The 17458-nt window shown below is 54.5% G+C and overlaps 1 protein-coding gene across 1 annotated transcript in view; it reads right to left on the bottom strand.

Annotated features, from left to right (window-relative positions):
- Positions 1 to 17458, bottom strand: part of TSPOAP1 (TSPO associated protein 1) — an 85064-nt gene that overhangs the window by 54553 nt on the left and 13053 nt on the right. Inside the window, exons 2-5 of the mRNA XM_054394580.1 lie at positions 10705 to 10812; positions 8983 to 9111; positions 6170 to 6346; positions 1478 to 1732 (exon numbers count right to left, since the gene is read on the bottom strand). Coding sequence (XP_054250555.1) covers positions 1478 to 1732; positions 6170 to 6346; positions 8983 to 9111; positions 10705 to 10812 — 669 coding nt within the window. The remainder of the gene's footprint in view (positions 1 to 1477; positions 1733 to 6169; positions 6347 to 8982; positions 9112 to 10704; positions 10813 to 17458) is intronic.

Below are 17458 nucleotides of genomic sequence, written 5' to 3'. Positions count from 1 at the left end.
ACGCCCACAGCCGCCTGCCAGCCCGGCCTGCGGGCAGCCCTGCTCGCCTCACCCAGCCCCTCACCCCCGTCCAGCCCCGGCTCCCGGCGGCGCCCGCCCGGTCTGCTCCAGACCTCAGCGCCCAGAGCGGGCTGAGCCCTCGGCCGGCCTGCACCCTCGCACCGCGGCTTTCATCTCCGTCCGGGAGGATTTCACCCCCGAGCGCTGAGGGAAAGCCCCGCAGCCCTCCCCGCAAGCGGCAGAGGCCCCAGCGGGCCTGTCCCGGCCGCTCGGCGGCAGCTCGGCCCCGACACGGCAGAGGAGGTTCCCGGCGGTGTCTCGGGGGCGCCCGCCCTGGCCCCCGGCGGAGGCAGCGCCCAGCTGCCCCCAGCCCAGCCCCGCCCGGCCCGGCCTTCGGCCACGGCCGCCGCGGCAGGACTCGGCCTTACCTGCCGGCTGCGCGGCCGCCAGCGGGGAGGCGGCGCCCTGGGGCGGCCGGGATTTAGCGGCACGTACCACTGCGGGCCGGAGGGGCGGCCGGCCCCGTCCTGGGCCCACAGCGGGGAGCAGGTGGAGGAGGAGGAACGGCCGCGGCTCAGCGTGGTCCTGGGAGTGAGCTCCGGCCCGGCGGTTCGCTCCGGATGGAGCCATAGCGCCAGGGGAGGTGGGAGACGGGGCCGTGCAGGGGACGGAGCCGTCTCTGGCGAGGGATGGAAACATAGAATAGCATAGTGGAAGCGTTTGGGTTGGAAGGGAGTTGTTGGATCATCGAGTCCAGCCGTTAGCCCAGCGCTGCCAGGTCACCCTGAAGCATGTCCCTCGGCACCACATCCACAAGGGTTTGAAACCCCTGCAGCGATGGGACAATGCCACTGCCCTGGGCAGCCTGGTCCGACCTCAACAACCGTCTCAGTAAGGAATTTTTATCCTTACATGCAATCTAAACCTCCCCTGATGCAACTTGAGGCCATTTCCTCTTGTCCCATCTCTTGTCCCTAGGGAGAAGAAACTGACCCCCACCTGGCTCCAGACTCCTTTCAGGGAGTTGTGGGAAACCAGAAGCTTTCCACTCAGCCTCCTCTCCTCCAGGCTGAACACCCCCAGTTCCCTCAGCTGCTCCTCACCAGACCTGTTCTCCAGACCCTTCCCCAGCTTTGTTGCCCTTCTCTGGAGCCACTCCATCCTCTCAATGTCCTTCTTGGAGTGAGGAGCCCAAAACTGAACCCAGTGCCCTCACCAGTGCCAAGGACTTGGGGTACATTAGGGAAGAAGGTTGGAAGGGACCTCTCATCTAGTCCATCCCCCCTGCCAGAGCAGATTCACCTAGACCAGGTTGCACAGATGGCATCCAGGTGGGTTTTGAATGACTCCAGAAATGGAGAGTCCACCACTGGTGGATGTGAACTACGGCACTCACCCTTGAAAAGCTTCCTAAGCACAGCAATTAACTGAATAATTAAACAGCAAAACGTTTAGGTCACTGACCCACTTGTCTCACCTCTTTGTGTGCTTCCCCTCCCAAGCGAGCCGCCTTCAGCAAGGGTGAAGCTTTGATGCAGGTATTTAGCTGTGGCACAGGTGGTCCCAAGCGTGCAGGAGCACTGGGCAAAGCTCCTCCTGAAGGGATTTTAGAGGCACGTAGATATTCCTTGAAGTTCTTCAGGGCGATCTGTCTCTGCAGCCGCAGCACCTCTCGCTGGGACTCCCGCAGCAGCCGATCAAACTCGATGACGTTCCGGCAGCGAGGGTCATCCTGCAGGGAGCACACAACCACACAGAAAACATCTGGTTGGAAGAGACCTCCAAGCTCATCCACTCCAACGTTTGACCCAGCACTGGAGCATCAACATTAAACCATGTCCCTAAGCGCCAGGTCCACAGGCTGCTTGAACACCTCCAGGGGCAGCAACTCCACCGCTGCCCTGGGCAGACCATTCCAATGTCTGATAACCCTCTATGTGAAGAATTAGCTCCTAGTATCCAGCCTGAACCTCCCCTGGCACAGCTTGAAACCATTTCCTCTGCTCCTATCACTTGGTACCAAGGAGAAGAGGCTGCCCCTCCTCACTCCAACCTAACTTCAGGTAGTTGTAGAGAGCAATGAGGTCCTTCCTCAGCTTCCTCTTCTCCAGCCTGAACACCCCCAGCTCCCTCAGACACTCCTCACAGGTCATGTGCACCAAGCCCACATCATCTTACTGCCAGGCTCTCGAAGGTGGAACAGGTCAGGGTGGTGATGTGACATGCAAATGCCTTACTGAGGGGACACTGGTGAGAACCAGCTAGTGTGGCTCACAAAGATTTCTCTTTCCCGAGTCTCCAAAGCCTCAAAAGCAGTCACTTTGCATCCCTTATGCAAACACCTGAAGATAAAAACTAGGCTGTGATGCTTCTGCAGCAAAAGGGCTTTTTGGAGTGTGAGCTTTCCCGGTGCTTGCCAGCAGAGAGCGTATCAGGATAATGTGATTTCGTTTCCCAGCCAAACCAGAGCCTTAGCTTAGTTTACCACCTTGGTGTGAGTGCCGGCTTGCTCTGCAGCCCTAGCGGTGGTTAGGGCTTTTAAATGCTGGGAAGAATGAAGAACATCTGGGATTTGTTCAGTTCTTGCTCAGGATAATGTTTAGTTTTTCAAACATTCTTGATTCCTACCCTCTTCGGAGACAGTTTCTATGGAGGAGCCTCTATCTTTAGCACACTGAATCACTCCCATCCACTCCAAACCCCAAACCAGCAGCTTTTGAAGGAAACCAGTGCAAACTGCCACACAAAAAAAAAAAAAAAAAAAAAAAAAAAAAAAAAAAAAAAAAAAAAGAACCAGGGAGAATATGTCAGCAGCTTGTTTTAATTCTTCAAAGCTTTTCAGACTTCAGGAAGCTGGGTAAACAGGAACCTGCATGTCCATACAGAGGTACAGAAGCTGGTTGTCAAAACCTGTCTTTATAAATCTGCTGCTGGAGGTTTGTTCCCCTGGAAGGCTCCTAAGCCAGTGAATTTAATGCACAGTTGGTATCCAGGACAAATTTAATCTGCTTCCCTCTTCACTTCTTATTTGCCCTAAAAATAGCCTGTGCTTTATAAAGACAGTTTGTGTAGAAAACCATGGTTACTGTCATGCTGCAAGGGGGAAACTGAGGCAGCCTTAATGGGAACTGATTGTAGATTCAAGAAGTGAGCAGCTGGGGCCTCCTCTGTGCCAGACTCCTGTTCAGGCCATCAGGGTAGTAGTTCTTGAAACAAAGTTGGCTGTGGCTCTGTGTAAAATCTCCCTTCCCTCACCAAAACAAACAAACAAAAACCCCCAAAAACAACAACACCAAAACCCCAACAACAAAAATAAAATTAAAGGAAAAGAAGAAGCAGCTCTTCCCAACAGACAGCCTCAGAAGCCTGGGGGAACAAGGGAGTACAAAAAAAAGCTCTGTCTTCCACTCACAGTTTCTATCATACACGTCCCCTGCAGCTGCCTTGCTGCTGTTCCCTGCAACCCCCTGCTTTCAAGAATCCATGTGGCAAGAAATTGCAGCCTGGGATTTAACTGGGGCTGGGGTTTGGCTGGAAGCCCATCTCAGGAGATCAGTTTCTCCTATCCTAAGAGCCCTGACTTTGCCAAAGGAGGCCAAGGCTTTTGCAGTATGACGTGCAGGGTGTCCTCTGTCCTGCCACTGGCAAGGAGCTGAGCAGAGCCACTTTGTAGCTGCTGGAAAATGTGTGCTGATTTAAATAGCCAAGATTAGAGTTGGTTTGGTTACAAACTGGGAGCGTGCATGTGATAGCTCTGCCTATAAACCCCTTCATTGGCATAATGCATTTTGCATGCTGCAGCCAGATTAGGAGAATTTTGAATTTTAACTAGCTGGGAATTAACATTTAATGAGCAGCTTGCTTGGAGGAGAAGTGGGAAAAGCAAGATCAGACAGAATGATCTCCTCTCTTCCTCTCTTCTCTGTGGGTTCCTTGCCCTGTTCCCTGTCCCCTGTTACTGGTGCCTCTGTTACACAAAGAGTGTCCCCTCCTGAACTGGGGTGGTCACCCCTGGCTTAGCAAGGCTGAGCTCATCCACCCTGCAGATGGCACCCATGTGTGTTTCCCTGGCCTGAAATGAATCTTGCTCACCTGCCTTTTGTCACATTCCTCTACAGTTTGTCACTGGCAGATTCTGACTGCCCAGCAGGCTCTGCTAAGAAAATCAGACTGCTCTGGAAAGGGTCTGTTCCCTCTTCTCTGGGAGTCTGCAGTGGGAATTCAGGGGTCGGGAAGAGAATTTCTTCTTGGGGATGCCATAGAACACAGCCAGACCTGGATTTCTTTTCCTGTGGTGTAATGCCAGAAGGGATCAGTGGGCAGCCTGTACAAGCAGAGGTCATGGAATCATAGAATGGTTTGGGTTGGAAGGAACCTTCAAGATTATCTGGTTCCAACACTCCTGCCATAGGCAGGGACACCTCTGACTAGACCAGGCAGCTCAAGACCTCATCTAACCTGGCCTTGAACATCTCCAGGGAGGGGACATCCATAACTTCCCTGGGCAACCTGTTCTAGTGTCTCCCCACCCTCACTCTAAAGAATTTCTGTTTAATCTCCAGTCTAAATCTGCTCTCCTCAAGCTTCAAACCATTGCCTCTTGGCCTGTCACTCCCAACCCTTGTCAAAAATCCCTCCCCAGCTCTCCTGTAGCCTCCTTCAGGTGCTGGAAGGCTGCTCTAAGGTCTCCCCAGAGCCTTCTCTTCTCCAGGCTGAACAGCCCCAATTCACCCAGACTGTCCCCACAGGGGAGGTGCTCCAGTCCTCTGATCATCTTCTTGGCCTCCTCTAGAGCTGCTCCAGCAGTTCCATGTCCTTCTTATGCTGGGAACACCAGAACTGGACACAGTCCTTGTCCTGGTGATATCTATGTTGGGGAAAGTCTGGGAAGCTACTTTCAAACTGATTGTTAAAATAAACATATGAGGAGGTGAGGGACACAAATAAAGCTGCTTTCATCAAGGAAGTGTTTGTCACCTAAACATCCTCTGAGTAGGGTAGGTGCAAACCTAAGTTCAACTCAGCTGTGTGCAGGGGAAATCTAGTGTGAGCCCAAGCATTACTGAGCTTCTCAGGAGAGTTTATTAACTGACCTAAACTGAAAAGCTCCAGCTCATGAACAAAAGACCTGTCTGGTGTGTCCAGAGGAGGTTGTTTTAGTCACCTGTAGTGGGGATCATTTCACCTTAGCTTCAGATGTCTGCAGAGGCTCCCTTCAGGTTAATCCCAGAGAAGCAGTGCTTGGAAGGAGCAACACATCCAATGAGTATTAGAGGTATGTCTTGAGATGAGATAAATTATCCTTTTATCCCTTTTATCCCATCATTTATACTGGCAAATTCTGAGCTAGTGCTGAGGGGAAGCTGGATCACCAGCCCAGCTACAGGCATGAGCACTGGAAATGGTTTCATGAGCACCCACCCTCAGCACCCTTCATCACAGTCAGATGTCTGCAGAGGCTCCCTTCAGAGTAATCCCCGAGAAGCAGTGCTTGAAGGGAGCATCCAATGAGTGTTAGAGGTGTGTCTTGGAATGAGCTAAATTATCCTTTTATCCCATCATTTACACTGGCAAATTCTGAGTTAGTGCTGAGGGGAAGCCCAGCTACAGGCATGAGCGTTGGAGATGGTCTCATGGGCACCCAGCCTCAGCACCCTTCATCACAGTCATACAGGGATGCACCCAGTTACCACCAGTGTCATGGTGGTCGTGAGCACTCAGAAAGCTGCAGCTCAACACCTGGGATTTAGGCAGGTTCTTGGGAACAGACTTGGTTGGTTTACTTTGTAAAGAAACACCTTAAAAGGAGGTCCTGCTTCAACAGCTTGCTTCAAGCTCGGCACTGTGAAAAGTCATCTTGTATTTGGAGCTTCTTGGGGTTTTCCCAGGCAGGGAGTTTCAGCTGCTGCTGAAAGTGGTAGCTTAGACTCATAAATTCATGGAGGGACGACCAAAGTGTCCCTCATACTGTTCTGGAGGGGTTCCAGGCACCATCTCTGCCACACGCTCACCCCCTGTCCCCTGTGCAAATCCCACACCAAACGCCCTCTGTTTTCAGTCCGCACCTGGGACTGATTGCCCTCCCGCTGCTTCCTGCAGCCTGGTTCCCATCACTGTTGTTGCACTGCTTTTCCCCAGCCACTTAGTGATGTCCCAGGAGGTGTCTCACCTTCCCTGCGATGAGTTTGGCCTGCAGCTGCCTGCACTCCTGCTGCAGAGCTTCAATCTGCTTGTCCTTGGCCAGGAGAGCGCTGGCTTGCTCGGTCAGGTCCTTGGCACGCTGGCGGGCAAAGGCTTTTTTACACAGCTCCAGGCTGGAGCCCTTCAGAGGCATTGGAGCAGTGACCTGCACCAGAGACAGCAGCCACATGTGTTGGTGTTTGCTAACCACCATCCCATCACCCCAGCAGCCATCAGGCAGGAAGCACTGTCAAGAAATCAAGCCTCAAAGGACCAGACGAGGAGAGAGAGGAGCAGGACAGACCTATGGAAAAGTGGGAGGAAAGAAGGAAGGGCTGGATGGAGAAGGGGTTCAGGAGAAGGTGCTGAGCAGATGAGGCCAATGGGTGTTGTCAGCACTGCAGGCAGGGCAACAGTGGGTAGGGGGAAGAAAGAAAAAACAGGATGAAGAGGGAAGGACAGGAGAAGGTAGTAGAAAGGAGGAGGGGAGGATGGCAGAAAAGGTGAGCATGGGAGCAAGGATGGAGGTGACCAAACCAGGAAAAGAAATGGAGCTTCTGTGGGTTTCACTTGGCAGCAGGAAAAGGCTTCACACTGGTGAGTGGAAGCTACAGGCAAAGGGAGAGGCAAGAGAAAGCCCAGGGAGGGCCAGGACAGCCAGAGGAGGACTGGGAGATGTTCACTAGAAGCAGGTGAATTTCACATGCTCCCTGAGAGGGAGGGAGGGAGGGAAGAGCAAGGATAGGTAAGGCAGCATGCTTCAGGGGGAGCAGGGCAGACAGGGACAGGCTCTGGGCAGTGACCTCAGGCAGGAGCTGAGGCTGCTTGCCCACAGTGTCCCTGGGACTCTTGCCCTCAGCACTCACCCCCATGCCTGAGGCCAGCACTCAGTGGAGCTGGAGGAAGGGGCAGTTCACAGCTCCCTGCTCATCCCAGCCCCTGGGCAGTGAGGCCACATCCAGTCCCTGGGTTTATCAAACCCTGCCTCTCCCTCTCCAGCTGTGTTTGTCTGCACAAAGCCTGACAGTCTGGAGGGGGAAGATTGTCTCCCTTGCCTGATCAGGAACCATCCTAACATCGACCTTTGGTGCAAACTTTTCTTCCCCAGGTCTCCCCAAATCTCACCCATGTGCCAGCATGTAGAGCCCTGATCCACAGGACCTGGGTACCAGGGCAGCTGCTGCCAGATGAACTCCAGCTCCTCAGGGCCCCTTCTCTGGGCATGCAGCTCCTGGTCCTGCCTCTAGCCCACCCTCCATGAGCCTCAGCCATCCAAGCACTTTCTGCTGCTGGGAGACCTGGCCCAGCCCAGGAGCCCAGCAGGTTGATTCTCCCAGACCTTGCACAGGTCTTAAGCTGTCACCACCCCAACATTTAACTCAGGGGAACAAATAAACCACTATCTGTAGAGGTGCTGGAGGGTCTGACTAGCAGTTGGATGCATAGCAAATTATTTCTCCTGAGGTAGTATTTGCCAAGTCCATCTGGCAGTAACTGTTCCTCTGCAAGTACCAAAAGCCCATGACAGATGGGTGGCATGGTGCCTGGGGACAGAGAGGGCAGGCAGGACCAGGGAAACCCCCTCCACCTTCTCTCCAGCAAAGCTTTCACTTCCTTCTTTCTACCCTCAAGGGCCTGAATTCCCCAACACAACCTCTGGTTTCCTTCCAATGGAAGAAAGCTTTTGCCTTACTCCACTGCAATGAGGAAGGTCATGCAAGAGCCCACATCCAACAGCCACCTCCCACCACTCCTGCACTGGCAGATGCTGCAGAGTTTGCAACCAGCTGTAGTTGGGTGGGAGAAAAAAAAAAGCCTGCAGCTTGCACAGCAATGAAGTGAGTCGTGGATGGGGCAGCAGCAGAGTCTCTCACCCCTTCCTGTTGTGCTTTACCACACTCCATTTCTTATGCAAATGCTTCCTGTTTCTTTTAGGTGAAGTCAGATGAAGTATTTTCACGACTTGCCCAAGGGAAGCTGAGCTGATTAACCTTAAACTAACACCTTCAGGTGGATCAGCACCTTTACAGCACCACACCAAGCAGGAAATAATGGCTCAAAGGCAGTTGCCCAAGCAGGAGCAGAAGAAACTGGGGCTGGCTGGGTTTCATGATTCTGAGAATCATAGAATGGTTTGGGTTGGAAGAGACCTTTAAAGGTCATCCACTCCAACCCCCTGCAGTCAGCAGGCACACTGCAATTCAGAGCAGGTTTTTCACAGTTCCAAACAACCTGACCTGCAATGGTTCCAGGGATGGGACATCTACCACCAATCTGGGCAGCCTGGGACAGGGTCTCACCACCTTCACTGTCAAACATTTCTTCTTTCTCCTCCCTCTTTGAGTTCAAGCCATCCCCCCTTGTCCTGTCACAGCAGGCCCTGCTCAAAAGTCTGTCCACAGCTTTCTGATCTCCCCTTCAAGTCCTGAAAGGCCACCAGAAGGTCTCCCTGGAGCCTTCTCTTCTCCAGGCTGAACAACCATGACTCTCTCAGCCTGGCCTCACAGCAGAGGACTTCTAACCCTCCCAGCATTGCTGTGGCCTCCTCTGGCTCTGCTCCAACAGGTCCCTGTCCGTGCTGTGCTGAGGACTCCAGAGCTGCCCCAGCACTGCAGGGTTGGTCTCACTGGAGCAGAATCCATTCTTGCCCTGTTGCTGATGTGCAAAGCATTGCCTGCTGTAGGCTTAAGAGGAGGGGAAAGAAAAGGCCTTTCTAGCTCAGAGAAGCAGCCAGCCAGAAGCCCTGGCGAGGAGATGCCCTCCTAGCTCAGCTCCCCTGCAGCAGCCAGCCCCAGCACTCACGACTTTGAGGTTTGCCTCCTGGAGCTTGCGAGCTCTCTCCTCCAGGCGCTTGGCAATCACAGCCAGCTCTGCGTTCTTCCTCTTCAGGTGCTTCACCTTCTCCTCTGTCTGGGGGAAGCAGCTCCTGCGCTGGAGAACAGAAGGGGAGGTTTGAGGTGAAGCCCCTGCTCAGCTCGAAGCGGTGTGTTTGGGGGTGTTACTGGGAGCCAAGGTCCCCCCAGCCCTGCCTTACCTGCTCTGCACCCACAGGGCTTTTCCCAGCCACTGAAACCTGTCTTTTCCTGGGTTTCTCTTTATGTGACCTTTCACTCCCCATGAGATGCCCCTTGCCCCACCCTGTGCCATCCCTCATGGTGCCTTTCCATCCAGAACATTCTCATTGCAGGCTGGCACTTGGCACACATCCAGCATCAGGCTTTCCTAGCCTCTTCTGCTTTGGGCATTCTTTTCCCAAGCTTTCCCAGTCGATTCCCCAGGGATGCAGAGCTCGATGCACGCTTAGCTGTTGTCCTTCCTCTCCTGACACCAAAGCATGAGCTGAGGGGACTGGGGAGAAAGCAGCAAAGGGCTTTGTGGATATTTGCAAAGCAAATTTCCTTTCTCTTCCCATTGATTCCGTTGGCTCCTAATCCCCTCTGATTTGTTATCTGTCCCTTCCCATAAGCAGCCTCTTGCCGACGGCTCCTTCTCTCAGGGTCACACCCAGATGGGGTGTGCTGTCTTTTCACATCAGCAAAAGTGTCAGGCTGGCTGATCCTCCCCATTGCCTTCCTCTCTACCCCTGTGAGATCCCACCATGGGTGCTCTTCACTGCTTTGCTTCAGCCACAAGACCCAGGCTGAGCTTTGAGAGTAAGAGCTTGCCTGAGAGTGCTTTGTAACATCCAGATGACTGATAAGGGCTAACCCCACAGCCTGCAGGGCACGCTGGATTGATGTTTCTTGTGCAAGAAAATTATCTCAAATATGCACTTTGAATCTGGTGATACAAATCTGAAGCACTGAGCAATCACATAGCCTAGGGGGGAGCTGGAGGTGGCCACATCCCCATGCTGTGGGGCTGCTGGAGGGGCTGATGCTTCCTTCTCCAGGGAGGTGGCAGGAGGGGAGCATCATCTCTTTGTATTTCCTGAGAGTCCTGGCTGCACACCGTGGGCCTGGGGAGCCAGGGGTGAAGGAGTGAGGCAGAGTGGGTGGCCCAGGCTGTATCAGCCTGGCTGGCATTGGGTGCTGAGTGTGCAGCTGGAGAGGAGCTGGGTGCTGAGCTGCCGTGGGAGTAGAGGGCAGTGCTGCACTGTCACCCACAGCCCAGGGTGAGTGAATCAATGTTTCTGCTTCTCCCATTAAAGAGGGAACAAGAGCGACTTCCCCTCCCCTGCCCTCAGCTCTCTGCTGCCCTGCTGTCTGCAGTGGGTGCCTGTGAAAGCCTCCTGTGGCTTCCCCCAAACAACGATGGCAGAGAGGACAGCACAGGGTCCTGGCTCTGCACTGTGAGGAAGGGGCTGTGCTCAAGCCAGCACTGGCTGTAGTGCAAAGCACCCCTGAGACCCAAAACACCAGAACCCTTTCCCCCAGCCCTGCCCAGCTGATCCCATGTGCCAGCATCTCGTGAAGTTGGCAGCCAAGAGCAGCTCGCCTTGGCCAGGACTCCCTCCCCGTGGAGCATCCCATGGCAGCCCAGCCCCCGGGCAGGGGGCAGCCCAGGGCCTGATGCTCTGCTCACCAGCAAGCTGTTCTCCTCGGCCAGGCTGGAGCAGCGGTGCTGCAGGTTCTCCAGGGCACTCAGCAGCTTCGTGTTCTGGCTCAGCAGGGAGCCATAGTCAGCCCCACACTGCAAAACAAGGTGGGAGAGGCAAGGGAGGGCTTCTCCTGCCCAGGGAGAGGGGCAGAGGGACACAGCCACGTGCCTGCCCTGGTCCTGCAGTGAGCCCAGCCTGGCTGTGCAGGGAGCCTTGGCAGCAGCAGGGTGAGGGCAGCAGAGGGAAAGAGGGGGATGCAGAGGCTGATTTCAGGAGGAGGTGAGGGGCTGCATGTCCTTCAGGGGACAAGTGGCCTTTGAGGCCAGGCTACACCACCTGTTGGTGACGGCTACCACAGCTTTGAGGATGCCCAGCTGTCCCCAGCCACTTGCATTTTGCCTTGGTACCATCTAAACCAGCTCCAGAGCCAGATGGGCAGAGCACAAGCCCTGGCATCTCAGACACATGTGCTGCTCCCCACAGCTCTGTGACCCTGCAGCCTCCAGCACCACACCACGTTCAGAGGTGGTGAGAACTCACTGCCCATCTTCCTATGCCATCTCCCCTGGAGCTGCCCAGCAGCCAGGCCCCAGGCTGTTCCCTCCCCTTGTGAGCCTCAGCTCCAGAAGAAGTCCCCATGCTAGCTGTCTTTGCAAATTAGCACCTTCATTTTGTCACATCCAGAGCAGCAGCAGCTCTGCCAGGAGCTGTATATAGAGCTCTGTGGTTGCTGCTTCCTGCTCAGCACAGCTCCTGCAGACTCGTGGCTGAAGCAGCCTCTCAGAAAGTCTTAGCTCGTAGCCCAGCTCTGCCTCCACAGCTGCCAGACAGCAGCAGCAAGCTGTGCACCTCAATGTTCCCCCAGGAGCCAGGCAGGTCCTGCAGGACTCCCTCCCAGTGCCCAACAAGCCTTTGCTGGTGCTGCTCCAACCAGCCACGACCCTCACAGTGCACAGCTCCTGCAGTCTGCAAGCTGAGGCTGCGAGGGAAACATCCCTCAGCTGCTGAAGAAATGCTGCTCAAGCTGCCTTGGCACCAGAAGTCAGGCAGGCAGCTCACAGCACTGGGGTGCTGCTAAGCTCTAGCAGGTCTGGGGCTGGCTGAAGCTCCTAGAATCACAGCATTTTTTGGTTGGAAAAGCCCTTTAGGAGCACCCAGTCCAACCATTCCCTGACCCTACCAAGGCTGGTGCTAAACCATGGCCCTCAGCACCACATCTCTGCCTCTTTGAAACACCTCCAGGGATGGTTATTCAACCACCTCCCTGGGCAGCCTGTTTCAGGCTTGGAGAATTCTTTCAGTGAGGAATTTTCTTCTAATATCCAACCTAAACCTCCCCTGGTGCATCTTGAGGCCACTTCCTCTTTTCCTGTCACTTGTTACTAGGGAGCAGAGACCAACCCCCACCTGGCTCCAGCCTCCTGTCAGGGAGTTGTAGAGAGCCAGAAGGCTTCCCCTCACTTCCCTTCTGAGCAACACTGGATTTTGGCTTCTTATCACATCCCTTGGAGAAACAGGGTGGAAGACCAGTGCCACGAAGTTTTCCCTCTTTATACCCTGGCCATGACTCCCCCAACCTCTCATGCCTGTCTGGAAATGCCTTGGCAAAGCAGGGAGGGAGAACACGACTGAAGGAGATTGGAAATAGAACAGCCCTCAGAAGACACCAGCCAGACCTCCCTGCCAGCCTCACACAGTGTCCTCAGGACCCTCCAGCCCTCTGAGACACTGGGAGGGGACATCAGGTGCCATGAGTTAAGAGGCCTTTGCCAGGGTGGTTTGTTGGTGCCCACCCTGCAGAAATCCCAGAGTCTGAGAAAGGTGGAGGGAGATAACTCATGGAAAGAGACTGTGTCTTGTTCCAGGTGATCCTTGAGGTCTTTTCCAACCTGGTATTCAATGAATCCATGAATCCCAGCATCTGCCTGCCTCAGAGTGCAGGACTCTTACTGGAATTATCTGACACAATCAACGTTTGCCTCTCTTTTTTTCCAGTGTCCCAACATGGACCAGCACTGGCAGAGCCTCAGAGAGTTAAAACAGTCAAATGGTTTCCTGTATTAAGGCAACAGCTACAACAGATTGGGGGTTGCTGGTGAGAAATGCACTGACTGCAAGATGATCTCCAGTTAATAAATCCTGGGTAGGATCCAACACAGTTGGAGGCACAAACCTTTGCAGCAGCTCTACTCTAAAAGAGAAAGGCAGCAAAAGCTCAGCTGTGTATTGAAGGGCTAGTTATCACCAAGAAAGGTGTCCCTGCCTTGGGTGGAGCACAACTCAGTGACCATCACAGCAGCACAGAAGGTTAGGGGCTGGAAGGGACCTTGAGAGCTCATCCAGCCCAACCCCCCTGCCAGAGCAGGATCACCCAGAGCAGGTCACACAGGAACACAGCCAGGTGGGTCTTGAATATCTCCAGAGAGGGAGACTGCACAACCCTCCCTGGCAGCCTGTTCCAGTGTTCTGTCACTCTCACAGGGAAATAATTCTTCCTCCTGTTTCCATGGAACTTCCTATGCCTCAGCTTCCACCACTGCCCCTTGTGCTGGCATTGGGCATCACCCAGCAGAGCCTGGCTCCAGCCTCTGGGCACTCCCCCTGCACATCTTTATCACCAGCAATGAGGTCACCTCTCAGGCTCCTGCTTTCCAAGCCCAAGAGCCCTCAGCTCCCTCAGGCTCTCCTCATAAGGAAGATCTTCCACATCATTTTCATGGCTCTGTGCTGGACTCTCTCAAAGCAGTTCCCTGAGGTCCTTCTTGACCTGAGGGACCCAGAACTGGACACAATATTCCAGATGTGGCCTCACCAGGGCAGAGTAGAAGGGGAGGAGAACCTCTCCTAATCCACCCCAGGATGCCATTGGCCTTCTTGGCCACCAGAGCACATTGCTGGCTCATGGTCAACCTCCCACCCACCAGGACCCCGAGGTCCTTTTCCCCTTCACTGCTCTCAGGCAGGTCAGTCCCCAGCCTGTACTGGTACTTGGGGTTGTTCTTTCCTAGGTGCAAGACTTGCCCTTGTTGAACTTCCTCATCTTAGTCTGCTGCTGCCTCTGGTGCTGGTGCAGAGCCCCTGCACACCAAGGGATATTCCTCTTGGGGGTTTTATGCCTTAGTCTTAGCTCTCTCTGCCTTCTAGGTGATGTTTAGCACCCTTTGGGTGGAGAGTAACCTAGCCATAGACACTCAGCATGTACTCAGTTTGGCTCATGAGCATTCCAAGGGGTGTTAACTTGAACATTACAATTGCAGTTAATTAGGCAAAGGTCTTTGCTTGGCCACCCTGGCCTTCAAGATCTGCTTTGGAGTGGGGTGTTTCTGTTATCTTAGCCTTGCTTCCTCAGTTGTAGCCAAAGCAGGGCTATCTTATCTCCATGGGCTACCCTCCCTCAGCTGTTTGGCAGGCCAGCTTGGCAGCTCTTCATGGAACACCAGCACCTGCTGATTGGAAATGACCTTGGTCCCAAAGCTCCTAAGCCAACTTCCCTTCCTGTCCCACAGCAAGCTGGGCATCTACCCCACAGCCTCTATGGATTTCAGCTCAGGGGAAAGCAAAAATAGATTTTCTTCTTTTGTTTTCTTCCTAAACACAAAGGCACAGCCCCCAGGGACATCCACCACAGCACCCCAGGAACCTGGCTGCCCTCTCCTCCCCTCTAACAACTCAGGGTTGCTCCCAAGGTTGGCCAAGGCTGGCCCAGGAACCAAAGAACTCCGAAAGCTCAACAGCCTGAGGAAGCCAAGAAGCTCCCCTGGGAGGCATGCACCCTGCTCAGTGCAGTGCTTCAGGCCCCAAGACCCAGCAGCAGATCCTGCAGCAGTGGTACCAACCACGGAATCACAGAATCAGACAATTGTTTGGGTTGGAAAAGACCTCTAAAGATTACTGAGTTCAACCATCAACCTAACACCACCATGGCCATTAAACCCCGTCCCCAAGTGCCATGGCCACACACTTCTTGAACACCTCCAGAGATGGTGACTCCACCACCTCCCTGAGCTGCCTGTTCCAGTCCCTGACCACTCTTCCAGCGAAGAAATTTTTCCTAATCTCCAACCCCGGCAGAATTGCAGGCAGCTTTACAGGGACAGTGAGATGTCCCAGAGGATTTCTTCCCCATCACCCACTCCAGGGACGTCAAAGCACTTCAGAGTCTCACATTATATCAGAGGTTGGAAGGGACCTCAGGAGATCAGCAGGTCCAACCCCCCTGCCAGAGCAGCATCACCCAGGGGAGTCTGCACAGGAATGCATCCAGGTGGGGTTGGAAAGGCTCCAGAGAAGGAGACTCCACAACCCCCCTGGGCAGCCTGCTCCAGGGCTCTGTCACCCTCACTGGAAAGAAGTTTCTCCTCATGTTGAGCTGAAATCTTCTATGTTCTAGTTTGACCCTGTTGTTTCTTATCACTGTGAACCACCCAAAAGAGCCTGGCCCCCTCCACTTGACACCCACCCCTCAGCTATTGAGAGACATTGATCAGATCCCTCTCAGCCTTCTCTTCTCCAGACTAAACAGCCCCAGGGCTCTTAGTCTCTCTTCCCAGGGGAGATGCTCAAGTCCCCTAAGCATCCTCCTGGCTCTCCCTTGGATTCTCTCCAGCAGGTCTCTGTCTCTCTTGAACTGAGGAGCCCAAAACTGGACACAGGATTGAAGCTGTGGTCTCAGCAGGGCAGAGTAGAGAGATAGAAGAACTTCCCTAGCCCTGCCGGACACACCTTTCCTGATCCATCCCAGGATCCCATTGGCTCTCTTGGCCACCAGAGCACATTGCTGTCCCATGCAGAACTTGCTGTCCCCCAGCACTCCAAGGTCTTTCTCTGTGGAGCTGCTTTCCAGCAGGGCAGCCTCTAACCTGTCCTGGTGCCTGTTGTTATTCCTCCCCAGATGTAGGACCCTGCACTTGTCCTTATTAAACTCCATGAGGTTTGCCTGCAGCCAGCTCTCAGCCTGTCCAGGTCACGCTGGATGCAGCACAGCCTGAGGGGTGTCAGCCAACCTTCCCCCAGTTTTGTATCATCAGGAACTTGCTGAGGGGACTCTCAATGCCCTCAGCCAGGTCATTGATAAAGATATTGAACAAAACTGGGCCCAGTACCCATCCCTGGGGGACACCACTGGCTGCAGGCCTCCAAGTTGACTCTGTGCCACTGATGACAACCCTCTGAGCTCTGTTGTGGAGCCAGTTTGCAATCCACTTCCTCAGGCTGAGCAGCCATGCAGAGGATGCTGCAGGTGCTGATGGGGGCACAGAGCAGGGTGGGTGCCTGGGGAGGGAGGAATTCTACCAGCATCTCCCATGCCATGCCTGGCATTGCCTTGGGCTGGTTCACCGCTGCCCTCCCCAGAGCCCAGCAGGCAGCCCCTGGGATGAAGTCAACAAGCATTAGTTCCATCTCCTTGCCACTGCCAAGAGGCCTCAAGCTTCTTGTCAGCAGTTGCCTGCACTGAGCCAGGCTGAGCAAACGCAGCCAGAAGCCTCTGACCTGGGGGCAGGAGCTGGGGAGCTCTGGCAGAGGAGCTGATGTGCTCCTGCCCCCACCCCCCATCAGGCAGCCAGGGCTTCTGATGTGGTCAGCACTGGGCTTCTGCAGGGGCACTTCCAAACTGGCACTTCCAGCATGGCAGAGGGATCTTTTGGGGGCCTCCATTCAAATTTCTGCATTTGAAACCCCTTTTCTGTAGCTATCAAACAACTTCTTCATCAGGGCAGGATGCAAAGCCTCCCAAGCACTCACCCCCAACCTACCCCAGTTCAGCCCACGTTTCAAGCCCACGACATGACAAAGGCTGGCATGTGCTGGACCATGCAGAGACCCTCCCAGTTCCCTGGGCATTGCAGGACCCCCAGGCAAAGTGCCATGGAGCAGGAGAGTGTGGCTGTGTGCTCCGGGCTGGGGCCAGGCACCCAGCCAAGCCTCCCCGCTGCCAGCACGTCCTGCTGCAGCCACAGCTCCCTGGGGCTCTGCCCAGAGAGGCACAAGGGACATCTGCAGGGACAAGAGGTGGAGGCAGCAGATCCTTGCTGTGCCAGGATGTCTGTCCCACGAGGGGACCTCATTGCCCAGGAGAGCTTTGCCAAACCTTCCCCTCGGCGCTGAGCCGGCACCGGCTGCAGCAGCTGAACCCTTCTCCTCCTCCTCCTCCTCCTCCTCGACCACGTAGAGGCTGGAGCTGAAGGGCTGTCTAGACGTCATCCCACACTCATTAAACATTCATTTCCTATAATGAAAGAGCTTTTAATTTATTAACCACTCTGCTGTTCCTCAAGGTGCTCGTGCTGCGTGCTGCAGCCGCCACAGGCCGTGGATGCTGCCTTGGGTAGGGAGCTGGAGGAAATCATCGAGGATAAGAGGCACAAATGCTCTCCCTGAAGAGAATCCTCTTGATACAGATGCAGAAGTACCAGCAGGAGCTGAAATCCAAAGGCATCTCTTGATCAGAGAGGTTTGCAGGGCGCTGGAGGCGGCAGGAGCTGAGGCAGAGCTGATACCATGGGATGGCAGGGAGGGTCTCCAGGCATCCGTGAAGCATAGAACCACAGAACCATAGAATGGCTTCAGTTGGAAGGGTCCTTAAGGATCATCCAGTTCCAACATGCCTGCTGTGGGCAGGGACATCTCCCTGTAGCCCAGGTTGCTCAAAGCCTCATCCAACCTAGCCTTAAACCTGGTGTCCACAACCCCTCTGGGCAACCTGTTCCAGTGTCTCACCACCTTCAGAGTAAAGAACTT

The sequence above is a fragment of the Indicator indicator genome, chromosome 30 (genome assembly GCF_027791375.1).
Source record: "Indicator indicator isolate 239-I01 chromosome 30, UM_Iind_1.1, whole genome shotgun sequence".
NCBI classification, from domain to species: domain Eukaryota; kingdom Metazoa; phylum Chordata; class Aves; order Piciformes; family Indicatoridae; genus Indicator; species Indicator indicator.
This window is presented reverse-complemented; position numbering and strand designations above follow the sequence as displayed.